The following is a 19592-nucleotide window of genomic DNA, read 5'->3' as shown; positions in this document are numbered from 1 at the left end:
AAATGGTGTTGTAGAATTGGAAATGATTCTTGAACAATACTCCAGACAGTACTTAATGTCTCTTACAGATAATCATGCTCTTCACTTAATCGACTGCTGGACGCGGCACAATGCCTAAAACCCATAGCTGAATTGTGGCCTCTTGGAGCACAATAACCTGCCTTCTCCCTAATTACACCTTGAAACAGAATTCAAGTATATTTGGATCCATATGTGATCCAAAGTTATAAGAGCACAGATATTTGGGAGACAGAGGACAATAGAAACCCGAAGGAAATAGGGCTTGTGCTGTTGTGAATAAAAACAGTAATATTTAGTCTTCACAGATTGGCAAAGGGACAGACAAGACCAGCAGACCTAATGAGACCGTAAGACTCATTAAAAGTCACAACACCAGACAGACTGCGTTTAAACATCAGGGCAGCTTGGGTGAACAACAGCCTTGATTAGATGTCATATTCATGTCGTAATCCAACACCCTGTCTTGGAGGTCACAGGGTGATGGTCTTATTTCAATCAGAGCTCTCGAGCAAACATAAGCAGGTCTGTACATAGAGGGAGTCAGCCCACACCATTCTGATCTCCTCTCTGAACTTCTCATCATTGAGATCTCTAATGAAATTGGACGGGCATGATTGGTGTTTTTTGTATCCCATCGTCCAATTCACCAGATGAGATTAGGCCAATTCCAGGCAGATGGGCTTTCCATTGCCTCAGTGTCTCAGGGGCGCAGCAGAGCCCCTGTCCTTTGGGCTTTTCCTGTCAGGGAGGCTGTTTGCCATTGCATCACAGACTGAGGCCAGACAGGAAATGCTCTTCCACTAGTCCAGGGACGCAGGAAATGTGAAGCTTGTCAATAACAAGTAGGTGGAAGAAGGAAGATCAAATTACTTGATGCACTAATAAGCAAAGTGGTCCTTTCTTCTCCTTCCTTGGCTTGTGCATCTGTCTGCAAACTTCTTGCATATTTTCCAATTATTACAGTCTGTCTTACATAAGACTTAATTAATGTTTACGGACGATCATTGAAGCGGTGAGTCGGGTACACGATGATCACTCTGCTTTGGTCATTTTGTCATAAAGGGGTGCAACAGCTTGTCCCTGACAACTACACTCTAAAAAATGCTGGGTTGTTTTAACCCAATTTTGGGTAAAATATGGACAAACCCAGCCATTGGGTTAAATTTTTTTAAATTACATTTTTAACCCAATGGCTGGGTTTGTCCATATTTTACAATTAGGTTAAAACAACCCAGCATTTTTGTGAGTGTATGTACCTATATTTACCCCTAAAAGGTTCATTGAAATACATTAAAGGGTTAATTGATCGCATATGCAACTTTTCAAGGTCAACAGTTGTCCCTTTAAGGGTACTGCCCAAGTGGCAAGCTGTTGTACCCCTAAAGGTAGCATTTGTACAAATTTTTACACTTTTTTTTCCTAAAAATGTGCTGTTGCTGAGAGATGAACCTTGAGTTGAGATAGAGGACCTACGGTTGTTGTAGAACGAGAGGCTGGGAAGCGAGACAGACTTCCCAATCTGTTCGATTTGACTAGCAGTTTGATTTGACAAGCTCTTGATGCGATTGCTGAACAGCAGGGCGGGAAACATTAATACAGGTTTAAATATTAAAGTACCCCTATTAGTTTATTTCTTGCTCCATCCTTTATCTTTACTCAAAGTAGTAAGAACGACAGACTGTTCTCATCCTTTAGCGTCACATAGAACGCTATATGACAAAACGGCGCTATACTACGCACATGGCATCCTTTATCGTTAATATAACACGTGAACCCAAGGGGTCATAAATCCTTTAGCGTAATTTGAGACTACCCTACCCTACCCCACACCTAAACCATCACAGCGCGTGTTATATTAACGATAACGGGTGCCATGTGCGTAGTATAGCGGCGTTTTGTCATATAGCGTTCTATATGACGCTAAAGGATGAGAATGCGTTGGACAATCTGCATTAATAGACACAGTTTTAGGTAATAGTGGCCCACTGCTGCTTTGCAGAACTATTTCAGTAAGACAGTTATAACCAGAAACTTAGACACAATATAGAACACAAAGTATTTTGAACACCCGGTAGAAAATACTGTAAACATCAATAATTAATCATAATTGTACATACTTGTGATTCTAAGAAGCAAGTTGGCCCAAATATACTGACCCATCTTTCCAGAGCAACGATTTAAAAAGCAGTCATCAGTAAAATGACGTGTTTGAAGACGGGACACGGGCAGACAAATGTACAACGCCGGCATTCTGCAAATGTTTCTTCTAGAAGCGGTACGCAGTGGGATTCGAATTTCAAATGACTCATTTAGGCGGTTCAGAGTCGATTCTTTCTTTTGGGAGACAATACATTTATTTGTTGTGCACTTTCGACTTTACAACTTTACAGAACGTTTACATTCACAAAACACACTGCATGAGGAACATTTGAAAAAACATAATTGGGGCACATTCATTTTAAAAATTAACAGAGAATTGGCAGTGATGTGCAGGATGGAAAGCTACACATTGTCACACTGAAAATAGAGTAAAAGGACTTTAAGAATCATTATTGAGAAAATCTATATTTTTTACCCTCCCCTAGAGTCGAAATTGTTGCGTAGCTTTTGCTATTGATTCTTCAACTATCCTTGGGATGATTCACCCAAAAATAAAAATTCAGTCATCTTTTTTGTCACAGAAGTTTTTTCTAAACACAAAGGAAGACATTTTTTAATGAACCCTGAGAGATTTCTGTCTCTCCATTGTTCAAAGGATTGTGTCTCTTCAGAAGACTTTATACCACACGATTCATTTTTATAAGACTACAGACAACAAATTCCCCATTGATGACTGGTAGCCATTTAGCCTAGAAAGGCAAAGTATTCAGTCACAATTGAGTTGATATAAGCAGATCCCTGTCTAAGCGTATAGAGCAATCTCTGACAAACCACATTACACAGACGTCCGCAACAAGAGAATTACCAAACTAATACACAACAAACACACACCCTGACATCATCCACACACAATCCTACAACACAGAACATCAATCAAATCACAAAGGCACCACGAACATGAGGAAATCCTTTTTCCCCCAAAACAATGAGGTCTCCAAACTGCAACCCTATTAATACTCCACAAAAGGAGCAGCCCTTGATCCCCAGCATGGAGGAGACCGGTGTAAAACACATACACAAAACCAAGGGCCCACTGCCGCTCGCCGGGTCAGCTATGATGAGCCATGAATGTAACCGTCCAACCAATCTGGCTTAATAGTGTCCATCCTCGCCACCTTTGCAGATCCAATGGTGTGTGTACGTGTTGACTCGTGGGGTCAGATGGGCTCCACAGATCCTGTGACCCCGAAAGGAGACCGGAGAATCAGAAGCGGACCCCCACAGTCAGGACAGAGCCTTCTTTATGCCCTAATCTGCTAGCATCAGAGATCAATATGGTTAGTGCTACTGCTACAATAGCAATAGCAGGAGTTAGCACCTTGCCCAATTTCTGAGGCTCTCTGGGGGGGCATAAAGCTGCACACCCCAGCAGCTAACCTGCTTAACATTCATTAACATTCAACCTGGGCAGATGCTCCGATTTCAGGCCTGCTGTCGTCGGCTTCCTCATCCTCTCAATAGGGAGTCGATTCGAGGTGCTTTTTCATTTCAATTTTAAAGCAGAGATCAGAGATCCACTGACAGGCCAAGCTTAATGCTATCCTTGCTAAAGGATTTTGGAAAACCCTGGTGTGATGGAGACTCACCGTATTTCTCCAGAGCTGGGGTCTGGAGCTAAGATGCCATGCCTTGCTGTTGACACGTCTCCCAGGGTGACCGATACAGGGTTGAGTGCCTCCTACAGAATGGGCTTTCCAGCTGTAAATGTGTCGTTTAGGCACTTCCTCAGTTGTCAACATGTTAGGTTTTCTGCAGTTGCAACTTTTTAACACTCAAGCTCCAAGTTTCTGGCGTTTATTTGGACAGAATGAGCTGTCTTGGCTTCTGTTGTCCTCCAGCGTGGTCTTGCTCCCTGGAATGACTGGTTCAAGAGCTCATTGCTTTTGTTAATGATTATACTAAACCAGCCAGGTGAGTCATCTTTTTCGAAAATGAAGAATTGTACACCCACAAGCCCAAGACAGTGGACAGCAGCGGCACAGGCATGGGGCTTTTCAGAGTGCAAGATCAAGTTATGTCCTGCTGCATGCATAAATCTGCCATCTTGCTTAATTACATTATTGAGGATTTACAGAGTCGTTTTAAGGAAACCACACACACTATCAGTACCACAAATCAAAGCTCATTAGTGGGAATGTGCGCGATTGCGTGTTTCCCCTCGTGTATGTCAGTGGGACTGCTGTCTATCTGCCGTTTTAATCATATCTCATTAGTGTGAGAGGATTGAAGTTGTCCTATGCTCGTTCACTCTTTAGCTAGAGCCAAAAAGTCAGGGGAAATATTAACCAAATGTGAGCCTGTTGCCCTGGTGATATACTAGAAATGTCAACACTGTGCAAACATATAAACTTTTCTGTTTTTGGTTGGTTACAAGAAAGAGAAAATCACCAGGTAAACAATTAGAATGAGTGTCAATGTCACGTAAAGTATTCAAAAAATCTAGATTAAGACATTTAAAAATAAGTTGTACACTCTCAGAAAAAAGGTACGAAAGCTGACACTGGGGCTGTACCTTTTCAAAAGGTACACTTTTGTCCATTTTAGGTACTAATTTGTACGTTTTATGTGATAATATATACCTTTTATGTGCTAATATGTACATTTTTGTTGCTAATATGTACATTTCAGGTACTAATATGTACATTTTAAGTGTTGATGTACATTTTAGGTGTTAATATGTACGTTTTATGTGCTAATATACATTTTATGTGCTAATATGTACATTTTTGGTGCTAATATGTACATTTTAAGTGTTGATATGTAAATTTCAGGTGCTAATATGTACATTTCAGGTACTAATATGTACATTTTAAGTGTTGATATGTACATTTTAGGTGCTAATAGGTGCTAATGTACATTTCAGGTACTAATATGTACAGTTTAAGTGTTGATATATGTTCATTTTAGGCACTAATATGTACCATTAAGGTACCAATATGCACCCTTAAGGTACAAAAGTGTACTTTTTAAAAAGGTACAGCCCCAGTGACAGCTTTTGTACCTTTTTTTTCTGAGAGTGTATTCATGTTAGTGCCATTTAGACCATTAAATATACGTTTAAATAAGTACAGTTAATATATATTCATTTCAATATATACATATTCTTTTTTTTTGTTAATTCTAGGTATATGTATATATTACAAATAAATGTAATTACCATGCTAAAAGATATTTCCTTAATAGACATTTCTTTAATAATGTTTTTGCTGTTGCTTGTTGGACCACATGACTGATTTAGAGTACTTTTTTTTCAAATATAAATTTCTTCATCAACGTGGTATCAGGACAGATGATTCTTAGAAAATGTGATCCTGTTATAAAAATCAGTACAAGATTGTTGCAAGCCACAGTGTGATCCAGATGCAACAAAGTCAGTTGCTAAGACACAGGCAGAAAAATGCTTTGTCAGACAAATGGTAAAGAGAGAAAAGCAGATTCTATTGGCTCAGAGTAATATAGTTGTTGCCCTTCATTTGTAGAGAAATAATAAAATGAATAGGAAAGTGTGAAGTAGGAAACTGAAGTGTTATCAAGCTTTGAACCTAAATTCATCCAATCCTGGAATGTGCATGAAAGACTTTGAAATATGCATCCTAGAATCATATGAAAGCCTAAGTCAATGTCTTTGAATAAGATAGCCATTCTGCCAGGTATTGTTTGCTTAAAAGCTGTGGGACAAAAGCTGGTGGTTCTGGGCTTATCCCATCTCAGCAGGACACCTGAACCCCCTGTGGGACTAACTCATAGTCCTAAACTTCATCTCAGCCTGAGAGCCCACACTGGGCCGTTATACTCCCATTCCATCAATCTGTCAAACCAGAACAGACACATGCAGTACAATAAGGCCTCCCTGCATCTCTGCATTAACATTCCCTCTTCACAATATGGTCCTTGCGACACTATATCGGTGGAGCTACTTCCACCCCACTGAGCGATGTTGCTTGGGGAAAATGGTTGTGGCAAATATCTCGACCTCTGCTCTCTGAGCCCATAATGTGCCATTATAGGAATATTGGACCCGGGTCCAACATCTTGATTAACAAAGATTAGGAAAGATTAGGTTGTCGCCTCGCTGCCCTATAAGCCAATGAGTTCTCAGGCAAAGTTTGCGCATTATACCTACCGAAACTGATTCCAGACAGGATTCTTCTAGAGCATCATTACGGTGATGACCAAGCTTTTATTTATTTATTTATTTATTATTTTTTAATTATTATTATTTTTATTTATTTATGTTGCTGCTAGGATTCAAGTCCAAGTTTAAAAAAAAATGCAAAACCTACATTCATATTCAATACTGACAGCCAAGCACAACTTTCAAAATCAATTTTATCCTTCAGCTGAACCAGAAATATTCAATTAAAGGGACAGTTCACCAAAAAAGTCAGCAGAACCCATAAGAACATATGTTGAAAAATGTTGGTAACCAAAAAAAAAGTGTAATATCTTAATATCTATAATATCAAAATATCTTCTTTAATGTTCAGAAACAGTGTTGAAATGACACGAGGGTGCGTAAATGATGGCTGAATTATAATTTTTAGGTTAATTATGCTTTTAACAAACTAGAAACAGAATTTTGAGAATGTAAACGAAGGCTAGGTCGCTATTAGCATGCATGCTACATGAAAACATTGTTAAAAAGCATTTAGCTTGCAAAAATGATAAAAAAAAACTGATCAAATATATGCATTAAACATCTCAAAAGAGATGTTAGCCGTGTTATTGAGCGTTTGCAGATTTGTGAGGGCATGTATGACCGAGAGGCGCAGCTAATTGAGAGAGCGTACAGAGGCGAGAAACTGCGAACATCCAAACAATATCTGGACTCGGGCCTGTACTCACTCCTGGACAGGCTATTCACCCCATCTACAAGTAAAGAAGAAAAGAGAACTCCAAACTCTCTATAAAGCCCTTTCAATAGTGATTTGTTATTCTCTTCTTCCCCCCCTTACTCTCCTAAACAGTGAAAAGAAGAAGAAAAAAATGTGGGATGGGGCTTTTGTGGGAGGAGGCCTGAATAAATTTTACATACTCAAGGCAGCGTACATAGTGATTGCCGCTTCCCCTAAAACTTTCCTTTCTCTCTTTCGCTCTTTCGCTCCCCTTCTTTTTTTTCAGAAAACACTTTCCTTGCTGAATGGGCACCTATTAGTGACTCCATTATGGAGGCAGAGCACTTCAATGGCTCCTTGCTGTGAGGCTGTATGGCAAAGCCTCAGGCTCTGCGTAGCCCACCCCGAACAGCGTCCCGTGGTCCACACTCACTGTATTGATAGGTAGACGCAGTGTGGAGTTGGTTGATGTGTGCGAATTGGGAGGGGAGGGGTGGGAGGGGTTCTCTCATCCTCTTTTTTGTGATCTCCAGGTGCTTTGGGAGAAAGTGTGGCTTTTAAAGAGGGAGAGAGAAAGTTGAAAAAAAAATGTTAGAGTTTGTGCATTGTGCTGTGCTTTCCACACTATAGTCACTTCAACCAGAATGCAATGTTCAACATGCATTAGCTGATCTCCATAATAATCCCTCCCAAACCCGCTGTACACACTCACGTACACATACAACATTTCCCAGCCCCCAAAAGACACGTTTGACCTGAGGTAAATCACGCACAGTATGCACTGCAGTGAAAGAAAGTAACTCCTAGGTTACTACTGTAGGTGATTAGTTGTTTGTGTAGACATAGTTTTTTGGATTCAACAGAAAGTTGTGCTCGTCTAGCTACTGCATAGACAATTTAATTTACTATTATATCTTGTTGGCTGAGAGTCAATCGCATAAATAATTGATTTTTAAACTTACGTTTTCATCTAATATTTTTATTTTAATAGTTTAAGTTTTAGTTGACAACAAAAACATTAAGAGCTATAGAGGGAATATTGAAATCTGATTCAGTTCACCGTAGAGACTTCACACTTATTCATTTGGTGACTCTTCTCATCAGTACTCTAGCAGGTTGTGAAGAATGAGTATTATAAGTCAACAGATTCATTCAAAAACAGTTCACCTATGAATTTAAAGTGAATTTTAACAAGATTTTGACATACATGCCATCAATAATCACAATAGGATAAAGTAGGTATAAGTTATATTGCACTGTTTATTATGAGATAAATCACCTCCAATTTTTTCTTAATAATTGAAAAATGTTTGTATTATTTTATTCTCTTAAAGCATGTATATAAAGTGTATTTAATATATATATATATATATATATATATATATATATATTAGGGCTGTCAAACGATTAATCGCAATTAATTGCATCCAAAATAAAAGTTTGTGTTTACATAATACAGTATATGTGGGTGCACTGTGTATAATTATTTTGTTTATATAAAAATACACACACATGCATGTAAGAAAAAAACATTATTGATATATTAAATATTTCTATATAATATAAATTATATATAAATCTGTATACAGTATATACATGAAAATATTTCTTAAATATACACAACATATGTGTATTTATATAAATAAAATAATTATACACAGTGAACCCACATATATTATGTAAACACAAACTTTTATTTTGGATGCGATTAATCACGATTAATTGTGATTAATCGCATCCAAAATAAAAGTTTGTGTTTACATAATATATGTGTGTGTAGTGTGTATAATTATTTTGTATATATAAATGCACACATATGCATGTATATATTTAAGAAAAATGTGATTCATATATCAAATATTTATATTTATGTATAATATAAATTTTGTATAACTATATATATATATATATATATATATATATATATTATACAAATAATAATTTATATAATTATATCAATTAAAATTAATGTATATTATAATGTTATATAATCAAAAGTTATTTTTATTAGCATTACTTAACCTCTTTTTTTAACGTAAAGTTGTAGTTTTTTTCCTTTGAAAACACTTTGTTTCCGTGTCTTTTTTACACAACTCTTTCAAATTCCTTTAACAAATCAGCCAAACATCTCAATGTTCTCCATATCTCTTTACCCAGAACCTGATTGTGGATCCAGAATCATTACCTCCACTAAATAATAATCCATCTATACGACATCGTGTTCTGCATCCATCTCATATGCGCGTGCCATGGAGAAAGCTGGCATTTCTTTAGTGTGCCTGATGAAAGGGGAGCGCATTAGTGTTGTGTGTGAGTATGATCATGGTTTTGTGATTAGGGTAGTGTGATGGTGTGTGTGCGCTTGCTATAAAGGAATGGAGAGGGCTTCAGCTGGGTGAAAATGGAGGAGGGTGTGGGGGCTGTGTGTATGTTTTGAGGAAGTCTCTATATGAGAGTTCAAATGTGTGTGTGTGTGTGTGTGTGTGTGTGGTTTAGGAGAGAGACTAGAGTTTAGAAAGAAAAGCTCTATGTTGAGTATGGAGTTATTGTTTAGCCATGCTTACCTCCACGGGGAACCATCTGCTCCCTGTCAATGCGTCACCTGCTCGCCTGAGCCGTCTCCACGGAAACGGGGGGAGGAGGATTAGAAGAGGTTAGGCCTCTGAAGGGAGGGCCCATATAGGAATAAGGAGGAGGTTGCCCCGGGAAACATCTAAAAGGAACTTGAAAAATGTCACCCTCTGCTGGTGAAATTACGTGCAGAGGTTATTGCCATGCAGGCCCATACAGGCGGATACACCAGGGCAGGGGGCATTGCATGTTGAAATACCGGGGTTGCATGATGTCACGGTTGCAAAGCACATAATTAAAGGTGTTGATTGATAAGCATGAGCTTCCTAAAGGTGATATAACGGTGAGGACAAGCTATAGACCATTAGACTGTACACACAAATGTCTTTGTGCATTTCAGCAGGAGGTGTGTCACTGTAAGCAGAATATCATATCACAGAGCAGACACAGCTCCATTGCATTCAGAACAGAGTCAAAGCAAACAGTCTGAAGCCTTGCGTGGGAGAGACCACGATTCAACTATCGGATCTGTCTTGCAAACACACATTGTTTTTGCTCATGTCTCTTTCATTCTATCTGTCATTATCATTCCACGGTATACCTGTCCGTCGTATACATCCATCTGTCTGTCTATTAAATGTAAAAATCCATTAAAATCCATCTGTCTGTCTATCTATCTATTAAATGTTACAAATTAAATACAAAATAGGTTTTATTACTACGGAAATTCATTTTGACTCATCCGTCTGTGTGTAAAAGGAAACTATTCAGAGTTTTAAAAAAAATTGTAATAATTGAGGTACTAAATGGGACAACATATTGCATAGATATCCATTGTAAGTAGATTTCTGTCAACACATTTTGTGTCGTACATTTTTTCATTTTAACAAAACAAAATAGCTTTCTTGGATAATTGACAGCATGTCACAGATACTGTATATAGATGTCAAGTTGAATTTAACCCGGAGCGTCCTTTTAACTTTGGCTTTCAAATCTAATCTCGACACAGAAATGGTATTGCTCTGATCCAGCTTAGATTTGATTTAAGGATTAAGGGTGTGAAACCACTACTGGCCAGTCACACTTGAACACTCACCTGGAGACAATCAGGGATCCGAGGGGACTGTTTGAGTGACAGGAGAAAGTGACTGCAGTGTGCTGGGGAAACCTGCTTTTGTGTTTGCTCAAGAGAGGATGGAGTGCCGTCCCTGGCCACCAACCCATGTTCAGCAACCCACGTCCCTTCACTGCTGGGCTCATCAGGTAGCTGTCGCACTGAGCGCTCTCTAATACCCAGGGGTGCGTTTCGTCTCTCATTCTGTGGGCTGATTGTTACGCAGGCTGGCCACAAAAGTGCTGCTGTTTCCTGTTAACATTCACGCCCTGAGGCTTGTAAACTCTGAATCTTATCTCCGTCCCAAGCCTGAATCAACGTTCTTTCATTCTTCAACGTTCTTTCCACCATTGTATACTTTCAAAATACACCAGACGGATCACAACTGAATAGAACAGGGTCTTGAGATAGATTCTAAGGTTCTTGTTTTTTTTTTTTTTTTTTTTAAAGAACTGTTTCTCAACATGCTGTTAAAAATGAAACGCTTTTGTCGACTTTGGTTACGCTATCCACAATTTTTGAAAATCAATCTTAATGTATAACTGCAGAATAATTCATTCCACTGTGATATTTCTGTTCTACAAGTTCAATCAACAAAAAGTTAATATTGAGTAACAAATTATTTTCAATTAGTCTATTTTTGCTCCACCAATGAAAATAGTTCTAAAACGAAAGCAGAAAATGCTGCAAGTCTCCAAGTGGTATAGGCTATAGTTTCATTCCTTTATGAATCAGGGTTTTTTTTTTTTTTTTTTTTAAGCAAACTAGCATTTTTGTAATATCTTTGCCATATCTTTATAATAAAGTAGTATGCTATTCAAAATGCTATTCCAAATTCCATCATTTGTTTTTTGATGAATGACAGTGTTTTTAAACAAATAAATATGAGTGAATCAATGACTCACTTAAAAAGACTGTGGCTGAATATGAAATTGCATACACTCTTGTTATTTCTTGCAGTGATATTAATGTGCACTCGTTTCTCTGAGGAATGAACTTGTTTTTTAACGAATCAGAGTGAATCAATGATTCACTTAAAAGACTTGTTATTTCTTATAGTAAGATTATGCTATTTTGAATTCAGCAAGTCACACGTTTCATAGATAAATGAATCAGTATTTTTGAACAAATCGGTTGAGTGAATGATTAAATGGCTCACTATTCAAGATAGACACTTGTTTCTTTCCTGAATGAGTCAGTGTTTTTAAACAAATCAGCTGTATGAATGATTAAATGACTCACTCACTGAATGAATTTATGATTCTCATTGTTGTCACCATGCTACGTACCCTGCAGAAAGAGGTAATGAAAAACACCATTAATGCACAGACTGACAGCCTGTCTGGAATAAATACAGTCAAGCAGAGTGATGCAAACAGTAAAAGCATTGTTAACAGCACCCATCCAGTCAAATTTAAGGAAGGGAACAAGTTGAGATACAGTGAACTCAATAGCTCTGTAAAATTAAAGTAAATAATATAGTATTATTATTTTGGGGAGAAAATAGTTTTAAATAAAGAACATTTTGGGGCAACTTTCCATTGATTTCCCCAGCTTGAAATAAGCTTTACCCAAACAACATGTAGCTTGTGTCACGCTATTCCAAAAAACCACTTGTGTCTGCAGAAAATGTGCTCGATTTTTTTATCCCTTTTAAAAGTTTTGTTCATCTTCATTAGCATTCCCTCTCTTCCTCTCTTCTGCATGGCCTCTGGGTGAGTGTGATCCTGGGAGAGAGGCTGTCAGGGCCACGTGTAGTGGGGGGGGGCACTGCGCTGGGTGTAAAATTTGATTAAGCGGTGGGCGAGCGTGTCCGAGCGTGGCTGTTGTGTGGACCAGCTCGCGCGGCTGTGGGTTCCCAGCGTGCCGTTTGGAGGTTAAGTGCCGCAGAAAAGACTCTCATTATCCCGAGTGAGAACTGCCCATGTGGCTGCCCGCTCGACCCGCCACTCTCTCTCTCTCTCTCTCTCTTTCCTTCTCTCCATGTCCCTCTCTGTCACTCCCTCACTCATTCATCCTTCCTTCTCGAGCTGAACTGCTGAAAGCCTCCAAAACGTTTCATTCACTTTCCCTTGACCCCTTTCGGCCCCCCTTTCCTCCGCTGTCTCTCTCTAGTCTTTATGTGTAAGAAAAGAAGTGGTACAATAGCAGAGGAAGGGCCAGTGCAGATTCTTCAGCACCCCTGTGGACTCGAGCCGAGAGCTGTGAGACAATCCACATGTGGAGCATGTGCAGGAGTTGTTCCTTGTCCATCAGTCAAAACAGGGTCCACTCGGTTCCTCTAACAGTCTTCCTCTCCATGAAGTGAGTTACGAACGTGCATTACTGTTGAATTTACTTAAAATGGGGGATTTGAACAAACCTCTAACTCTAAGTAGGCCTATTACATTTTGGTATCTCAAATTGTTTCAGAAAGTTATGTTATAATAACTTTACTACCTTTAAGTGATCGGACTTACTGATTTCTTTTAACCTGGTAGAAAATTGAAAAATCCCTATACTTAAAGGAGTAGTTCACTTTTAAAAAAACTTTTGCTGATAATTTACTCACCACCATGTCATCCAAGATGTCCACGTCTTTCTTTCTTCAGTCGAAAAGAAATTAATTTCTGATGAAAACATTCCAGGATTTTTCTCCTTATAATGGACTTCAATGGGGACCAAACGGTTCAAGGTCCAAATGAGATATTCATTACCGTTTCAAAGGGCTTTAAACGACACCAGACGATGAATAGGGGTGATCTTGACGATGAATGACATGGACATCTTGGATGACATGGGGGTGAGTAAATTATCAGCAAAAGTTTTTTTTAAAAAGTGAACTACTCCTTTAACTTATCATCTCTTTATAAGGTTCCATTTGTTAACAGTATGGCACTTAATGCATTAACTATCAATGGACAACAATTTCTAAATAATTATTTAATAATCTAAATCATAAAATAGCATTCAGTGTTAATTTATGTGTGTTCATAATAAACGTTAATTTATACTGTAAAAGAGTACACTGGTGCCGGTTCAAAGGTGTTGTTGGTAAGGTTTTTAAATGTTTTTGAAAGAAGGCTGCATTTATTTGATCAAAAATACAGTAAAAACTTTCAAATTGTAAAATATTATTACATACCCCCCAAGTCACACACAAAAACCAAAGATAGGGATATATTTTCATCTCAAGTGTATTTTTAAGCCTGTAAAACTGGCTTTATCTTCCAATGTACTGCACTGTCATTAGGAGCAACGCTTAAATTCAGCACACCCATGACAATTCGTTTCTTTTTTCCTTTAACGTTGCGGTTCAGATCATTAGAAGGGGGATTTTTTTTCTAAAGCAATGCTTAAATGTCACAGAGCACATCTGCTCAGGCCGAGGAACTTGTGAGAACAGATCCTTAGTGTTGGACTACCATTGTCGTTCTCAATGCTGGTGTACATTCATACGCCTCAAATATAGACACGCAATTGTCTGTCTTTAATGACATTTGATTACACTGTACCCGAAAGTATATTTAATGGAAAAATAAGTGTCGCGTTGACTGCATGTAACAGCTGAGCCTTGAGCTGAAAACACTGAAGTCGCCATGAAGGGATACACAGGACTTAGTCTCTCAGAGGAAAGCATATTGCTGTATTTTTATTAAAGTGCTGCCCTCCATAGCAAGTTTGAAGAAGGGAAGTTGCTTTGTTCACTTACTGGCTCATGAAAATGTCTTAAAGGCATTTGTGTGATGCATATGGAACACATCTTGGCTTAATCACCAGTGCTCTTGAAAGCAGATAATCCAGTCCAGTGTGCTTCCACAGGGAAGGGCAAAAACCAGGCACTGTAACGTTTGCTGAAACAAGGAATCATTAAAAAAGTAATAAAACCACATTTATACCTAAATAATATTGTCTAAATAAGTATAAAAATGCGACCCAATTCCAACATGGAGTTAATAGTGTAGGCTACATGTTTAGGCTGTTTGTTACTTTTCATTTACATTGACTGAATTTTAGTGTAAATGGAACAGAGCGGAAATACCCTCTTAAAAAGCAGGAAGAACAAAATTAAAGAAGTTATGTTTTTTTTTCAGGTTCTATGGATCAGGACAAGCAAATGAAACTATTTCCTGGTTTATAACAGCCTCTTGTGGAGATGGTTGTCATTGCAGCTGAATTTTCATCCAAACCAAAATTTGAAAGAATTAAATTTTTTAAAACTGTGATAGTTCAAACAAGTTAAGACAATGCAAATATTACAAATTATGGAAAACCAGGTTCCAGAACTCCTGCAACACTAAATAGAACTAACTGAAGACGGATAGATTGTGTTAGTAAAACACATTGGCATGACTTAATTTGTTTATCCTCATTTATTTTAAACAGCCTTAACATTCTCTAATCCACAACTGACAGTAACTCATAAAATGCAGTAATTCACTCAAAACATTCATGTTTCAAACAATGAATGCTTCAAAACCGGGCTAATACCACCAAAATCAAGGTCAAACTAGTGGGAATGCTGAGAAGAATTCTAATAGAATTCTAATAGAATTCTGATCCACAGCACCCACTTTTTCTGACATTGTTGGTAAACCAATTAAATAAACTAGTGCGCTGCGCATGTAAAAAGAGTGTTGAAGAGTGTGTAGTGTTTTCAGGATTTTAATGTCTACAATTCACAGCAGCAAACATTTTATGGACTTTTATTATGAAAAATAAGACTCACTTCCTGGTCTCCAATGTTTAACAGTGTTGAAGGTGTGTATAATTTGTAATACATGTATTACATAAAACCATTGAACTACCCCCAGTAAATCATGAAATGCATTAATAACTATATTTAGTTTAAGCAGTATTTGGATACGACAACAGTACCGTAGGTTTATTTTTCTTTTGCACAAGACTCTTGTCTCGTCTCAACTCTTGAATTTCCATGTCCGTGATTGGTTAGTAATGGTCGCGTGGGGCAACGAGGACTTGATCTGGTGTAAACGGTGCAAACAAGAGAAAGTGAAAGAAGCAGATGATCTCTCAGCGGTGAGTTAGCAGAAATGCGTTTTCAAACAGTTAATGTGTTTAAATTCTGTTTAACATGGCGCGCTTCTGAACACGTTCATGTCGTATACAAAAATGATGTGTATTGCATTGCTCAGATCTATTATCTATTATTATCAACACTAAGTGAAGATGGTCTGTGTAAAATGGTTGGCAGGTCTAATGTTAACTGTCTAATATTTTGTTCAAAGACTAGATATATTTTTGAAATGATGCATGTATGAGTTTTTTAACAATCATAATTGTAATCTTGGTTCCCAGTAAAACATTTGTAAACATCCTTTAAACCACAAAATTTTTTGATAAGAAAAAAAATCATTACATTTTGGTTTGTTTATGCTTTTAAACAAGAATGAAAAGTTTCCAGAATTAAATGAAAAATTGTTTACTGTCAAACTATGCAACAACAAAAAAAAAAAATACTGATTAACCCTCTCTTGCAGTCATCATAATCTTTGAAGAACTGTATAAATGGCGAATATTACTGGTAAGTATCTTGTCTTCTGCATTATGTATGCTCGTGTGTGTGTGTGTGTGGATAAATTAGACTATCAGGATGTCTTATTATTCCCTTGAGTGTGACATCATTACATCTCCCTGTGAAGCTCGACTCATTAGAGATGCAGAGGTGTGAGACACTGGGAATTATGCAGCAGTCCTTCCTGGAATCCTGGAAAAACTGCTTAGTGTGTTCGTAGAAAATGAGTGCATGGATGAGAATAGCGTACATGCTCCCTAAGAAATGCGTACTAGTTTAGTATATTCAAGACTGAGACTAAAGAGAGTCCGTTTCTTTGCAGATGATGCACAAGCAGAACTGGACTCAGTGGAAGCAGAGTTGGAGATGCTGGAACTGCAGATCTCTGAGCTGCTGGAGAAACAGACAAAGCTGAACTCCAGGAAAAACAAACTCTTGAAGATCCTGGAGGGAGCCAGCAGCTCGGCACAGCCCTCCGGTTCCAGCAAAGCTCCTAAACCCTCATTCAGCAAACAGGACCTACAGCACTATGAGGAGTCAGGTATCACTCATTTTTAAATAAATTATATTTACAGTGCTTTTCACAATACATCCTGTTCCAAAGCAGCTTTATACTAAAAGTGACTGCTTTGGGATGTTTAAATAAAAATTTGGATGCATTAATTTAATCAAAATCAGTATAGCCACAAAGTATTAAATGTTACATTGGTTATCTACATGATTTTTTTGTTCGTTGCTCTGTCTTCAGATTTCTCATGGTCTAAAGAAGTTCAGGCAAAGCTGTGTAGTGTGTTCCAGATCTCCAAATTTCGTCCCCTGCAACAGGCGGCCATCAACCTTAGCATGTCAGGGAAAGACCTTTTCCTGGTAATGCCCACCGGAAGAGGAAAAAGCCTGTGTTTCCAACTTCCAGCTCTCTGCTCTAAGGGTTTGTGCTTTCATAGACATTTTGGTAGATGAAGAACATATTTTGAATGCTTTGATGTGAATTCCTGTGGTCGCATTTTCCAGGTTTTACGTTAGTTATCGCCCCGCTGGTGTCTCTGATGGAGGATCAACTGATGTCTCTGAAGTCCAAAAATGTCTCGGCGGTCACTCTTAATGCCTCCAGTACAAAGGTACAGTATGACAGATGTACTTTGTACATCTAGATGTACTGTTTTGATTCACATTCAGGTGCTGATCTTCATGTGCATCTGCAGGAGGACTCTAAGCGGGTCCTGGCAGGGATGATCGATAAAGACAGCCCTTTCAAGTTGCTTTATGTTACCCCCGAGAAAATTGCCAAGAGCAAACTACTGATGTCCAAACTCGAAAAGGCCTATAAGATGGGTCTGCTGGCACGCATCGCTGTGGATGAAGTTCACTGCTGCAGTCAGTGGGGGCATGACTTCAGACCTGGTGAGGTTTTTCATCATCCAGGCTGAGTAAAGCTTCTAACCCATAATTAAATTGTACTTAATTCCTTTGCTTAGATTACAAGCTCCTGGGTATCCTAAAGCGCCAGTTCCCCAATGTCCCATTGGTCGGACTGACTGCCACCGCAACTAGCAACGTTCTTAAAGATTGCCAGAAGATACTATGCGTTCAGGAACCCATTACTCTGACAGCACCTTTCAACAGACCTAACCTTTACTACGAGGTATGCAAATCATTCTATGATGTCACTGCTAGAAGAGTACAGAGTAATTTGTCATCTCACTTCTACAGGTTCGTTTTAAAGAAAACATAGACTGTACCGACCAAATTGCAGCATTGATCAGGGGAAGATACAAAAACCAGTCAGGTAAATCAATTAAATTGCTACGAAGAGATGGTAGCGTGTGGTTAGAATAAACATATTGTTATTGTGCGTCGTGCTTTTTGTTTTTAGCATTGTTTTAAATGGGCAGTAATGCTCACTATTTATTCAAAAACTTCTTAATAAAAAAAAAAAAAATGTTGTATTTGCAGGAATCGTGTATGTGTTCTCTCAAAAGGATGCAGAAGTTGTGGCTACGGACCTGCAGAAGAGGGATATTCTTGCTCAGCCTTACCACGCCAACATGGAGCCTTCAGATAAATCTCTGGTGCATCAGCGGTGGTCCTCCAAGAAGATCCAGGTTGCACCTACAGAATTACTGTTGTTGTCACCTGTTGTTTTGGGGTTTTTTTTTGTAATGTTATCTTATTTTTGTGTCTGTGCAGGTGGTCGTTGCCACTGTGGCTTTTGGAATGGGCATTGACAAGGCTGATGTGCGATTTGTTATCCATCACACCCTCAGCAAATCTATTGAGAATTATTATCAGGAGAGTGGACGTGCAGGTAGGCATCATCCTGATACTTTTATGTTGATGTTTTCTTTCTCACAAGATATTTATTGATCTTATTGTAAATAAATCACCTATGCAAATGTTTTTGAGCTCATCATTTATCAAAATGTCATAGCTCAATCTTGCTGTAAAATGACAGACTTTTAGTCTGACTTATGTAGTGCTGTGTGACTTGTAGTCTGCTTAAAGGAGTTGTTCACATTTAAAAAAACTTTTGCTGATAATTTACTCACCCCAATGTCATCCAAGATGTCCATGTCTTTCTTTTGTTCAGTCGGAAAAAAAAAAAGAAATTAAGGTTTTTGATGAAAACATTCCAGGATTTTTCTCCAGAGCAGCCCAGACTTAATTTTAATTCTCAACTTATTTATTTTTTTTTTTTATTTATTTATTTTATATTCATCATCTGGAATCGTTTAAAGCCCTTTGAACAGTTTGCAGTTTGCACTGAAAGTGTCTTTTGGACCTTGAACCGTTTGGTGCCCAGTAAAGTGCATTATATGGAGAAAAATCCTGGAATGTTTTCATCAAAAACCTTAATTTCTTTTTGACTGAAGAAAGAAAGACATGGACATCTTGGATGTCATCGGGAAGCGTAAATTATCAGCAAAATATTTTTTAAAGTGAACTACTCCTTTAAATCCCGCCCCCTTTCTTACAGTCAGTGTTCGTCAACTGCAATGTCACATTTAAATCTGCCTTCATCCAATCAACAACCAATGGATGCCAATGAAGTTCATGCCTTATATTTTTTTTATTATTAGGCAGCTTGTCTTGTCAAAATTCGGGAAAAAAAGGGTCTGTTGCGACTTGACTTTTTTTTAACTTTACTTTTTATTCATTTATTTTTTTCCAGGAAGGGATGATGCCCCAGCAGATTGTATCGTGTTCTTTGGGTTTATGGATATCTTCAGAATAAGCACAATGGTTGTGATGGAGAATACTGGGCAGCAGAAGCTACAGAATATGATAGCATATTGTCAAAATGTGGACAGGTGAGTCAAAATACACAGGATATTCAGGATACCAATGACATGGCTCCTGGTTTTGGTCTCTAAATTTC

General features: G+C 38.1%; 2 protein-coding genes across 7 annotated transcripts in view; one reads left to right on the top strand and one right to left on the bottom strand.

Annotated features, from left to right (window-relative positions):
* Window positions 1-4248, bottom strand: part of LOC120477032 (uncharacterized) — a 60837-nt gene extending 56589 nt beyond the window's left edge. Inside the window, exon 1 of one of the 3 annotated variants that reach the window (XM_039668400.2) lies at window positions 3768-4248. In XM_039668400.2, the coding sequence (XP_039524334.2) occupies window positions 3768-3920 (153 nt within the window). In that variant the 5' untranslated portion in view covers window positions 3921-4248. The remainder of the gene's footprint in view (window positions 1-3767) is intronic. The other 2 variants (XM_089127041.1, XM_039668401.2) reach the window with 2 other exon arrangements.
* recql (RecQ helicase-like) overlaps window positions 1-19592 on the top strand; it is a 79617-nt gene that overhangs the window by 55762 nt on the left and 4263 nt on the right. Inside the window, exons 1-12 of one of the 4 annotated variants that reach the window (XM_039668403.2) lie at window positions 15339-15441; window positions 15635-15720; window positions 16182-16225; window positions 16539-16757; window positions 16965-17144; window positions 17228-17334; window positions 17419-17617; window positions 17692-17858; window positions 17927-18002; window positions 18170-18318; window positions 18404-18521; window positions 19386-19524. In XM_039668403.2, the coding sequence (XP_039524337.2) occupies window positions 16210-16225; window positions 16539-16757; window positions 16965-17144; window positions 17228-17334; window positions 17419-17617; window positions 17692-17858; window positions 17927-18002; window positions 18170-18318; window positions 18404-18521; window positions 19386-19524 (1370 nt within the window). In that variant the 5' untranslated portion in view covers window positions 15339-15441; window positions 15635-15720; window positions 16182-16209. Of the gene's footprint in view, window positions 1-15338; window positions 15442-15466; window positions 15721-16181; window positions 16226-16538; window positions 16758-16964; window positions 17145-17227; window positions 17335-17418; window positions 17618-17691; window positions 17859-17926; window positions 18003-18169; window positions 18319-18403; window positions 18522-19385; window positions 19525-19592 lie in introns of those variants that run through there. The other 3 variants (XM_039668405.2, XM_089127043.1, XM_089127042.1) reach the window with 3 other exon arrangements.

This window comes from Pimephales promelas, chromosome 24 (genome assembly GCF_988280905.1).
Source record: "Pimephales promelas chromosome 24, fPimPro1.hap1.1, whole genome shotgun sequence".
In the NCBI taxonomy this organism is placed as follows: Eukaryota; Metazoa; Chordata; class Actinopteri; order Cypriniformes; family Leuciscidae; genus Pimephales; species Pimephales promelas.
The sequence above is the reverse complement of the archived record's forward strand: the minus strand, read 5'-3'. Positions and strand labels throughout refer to the sequence as shown.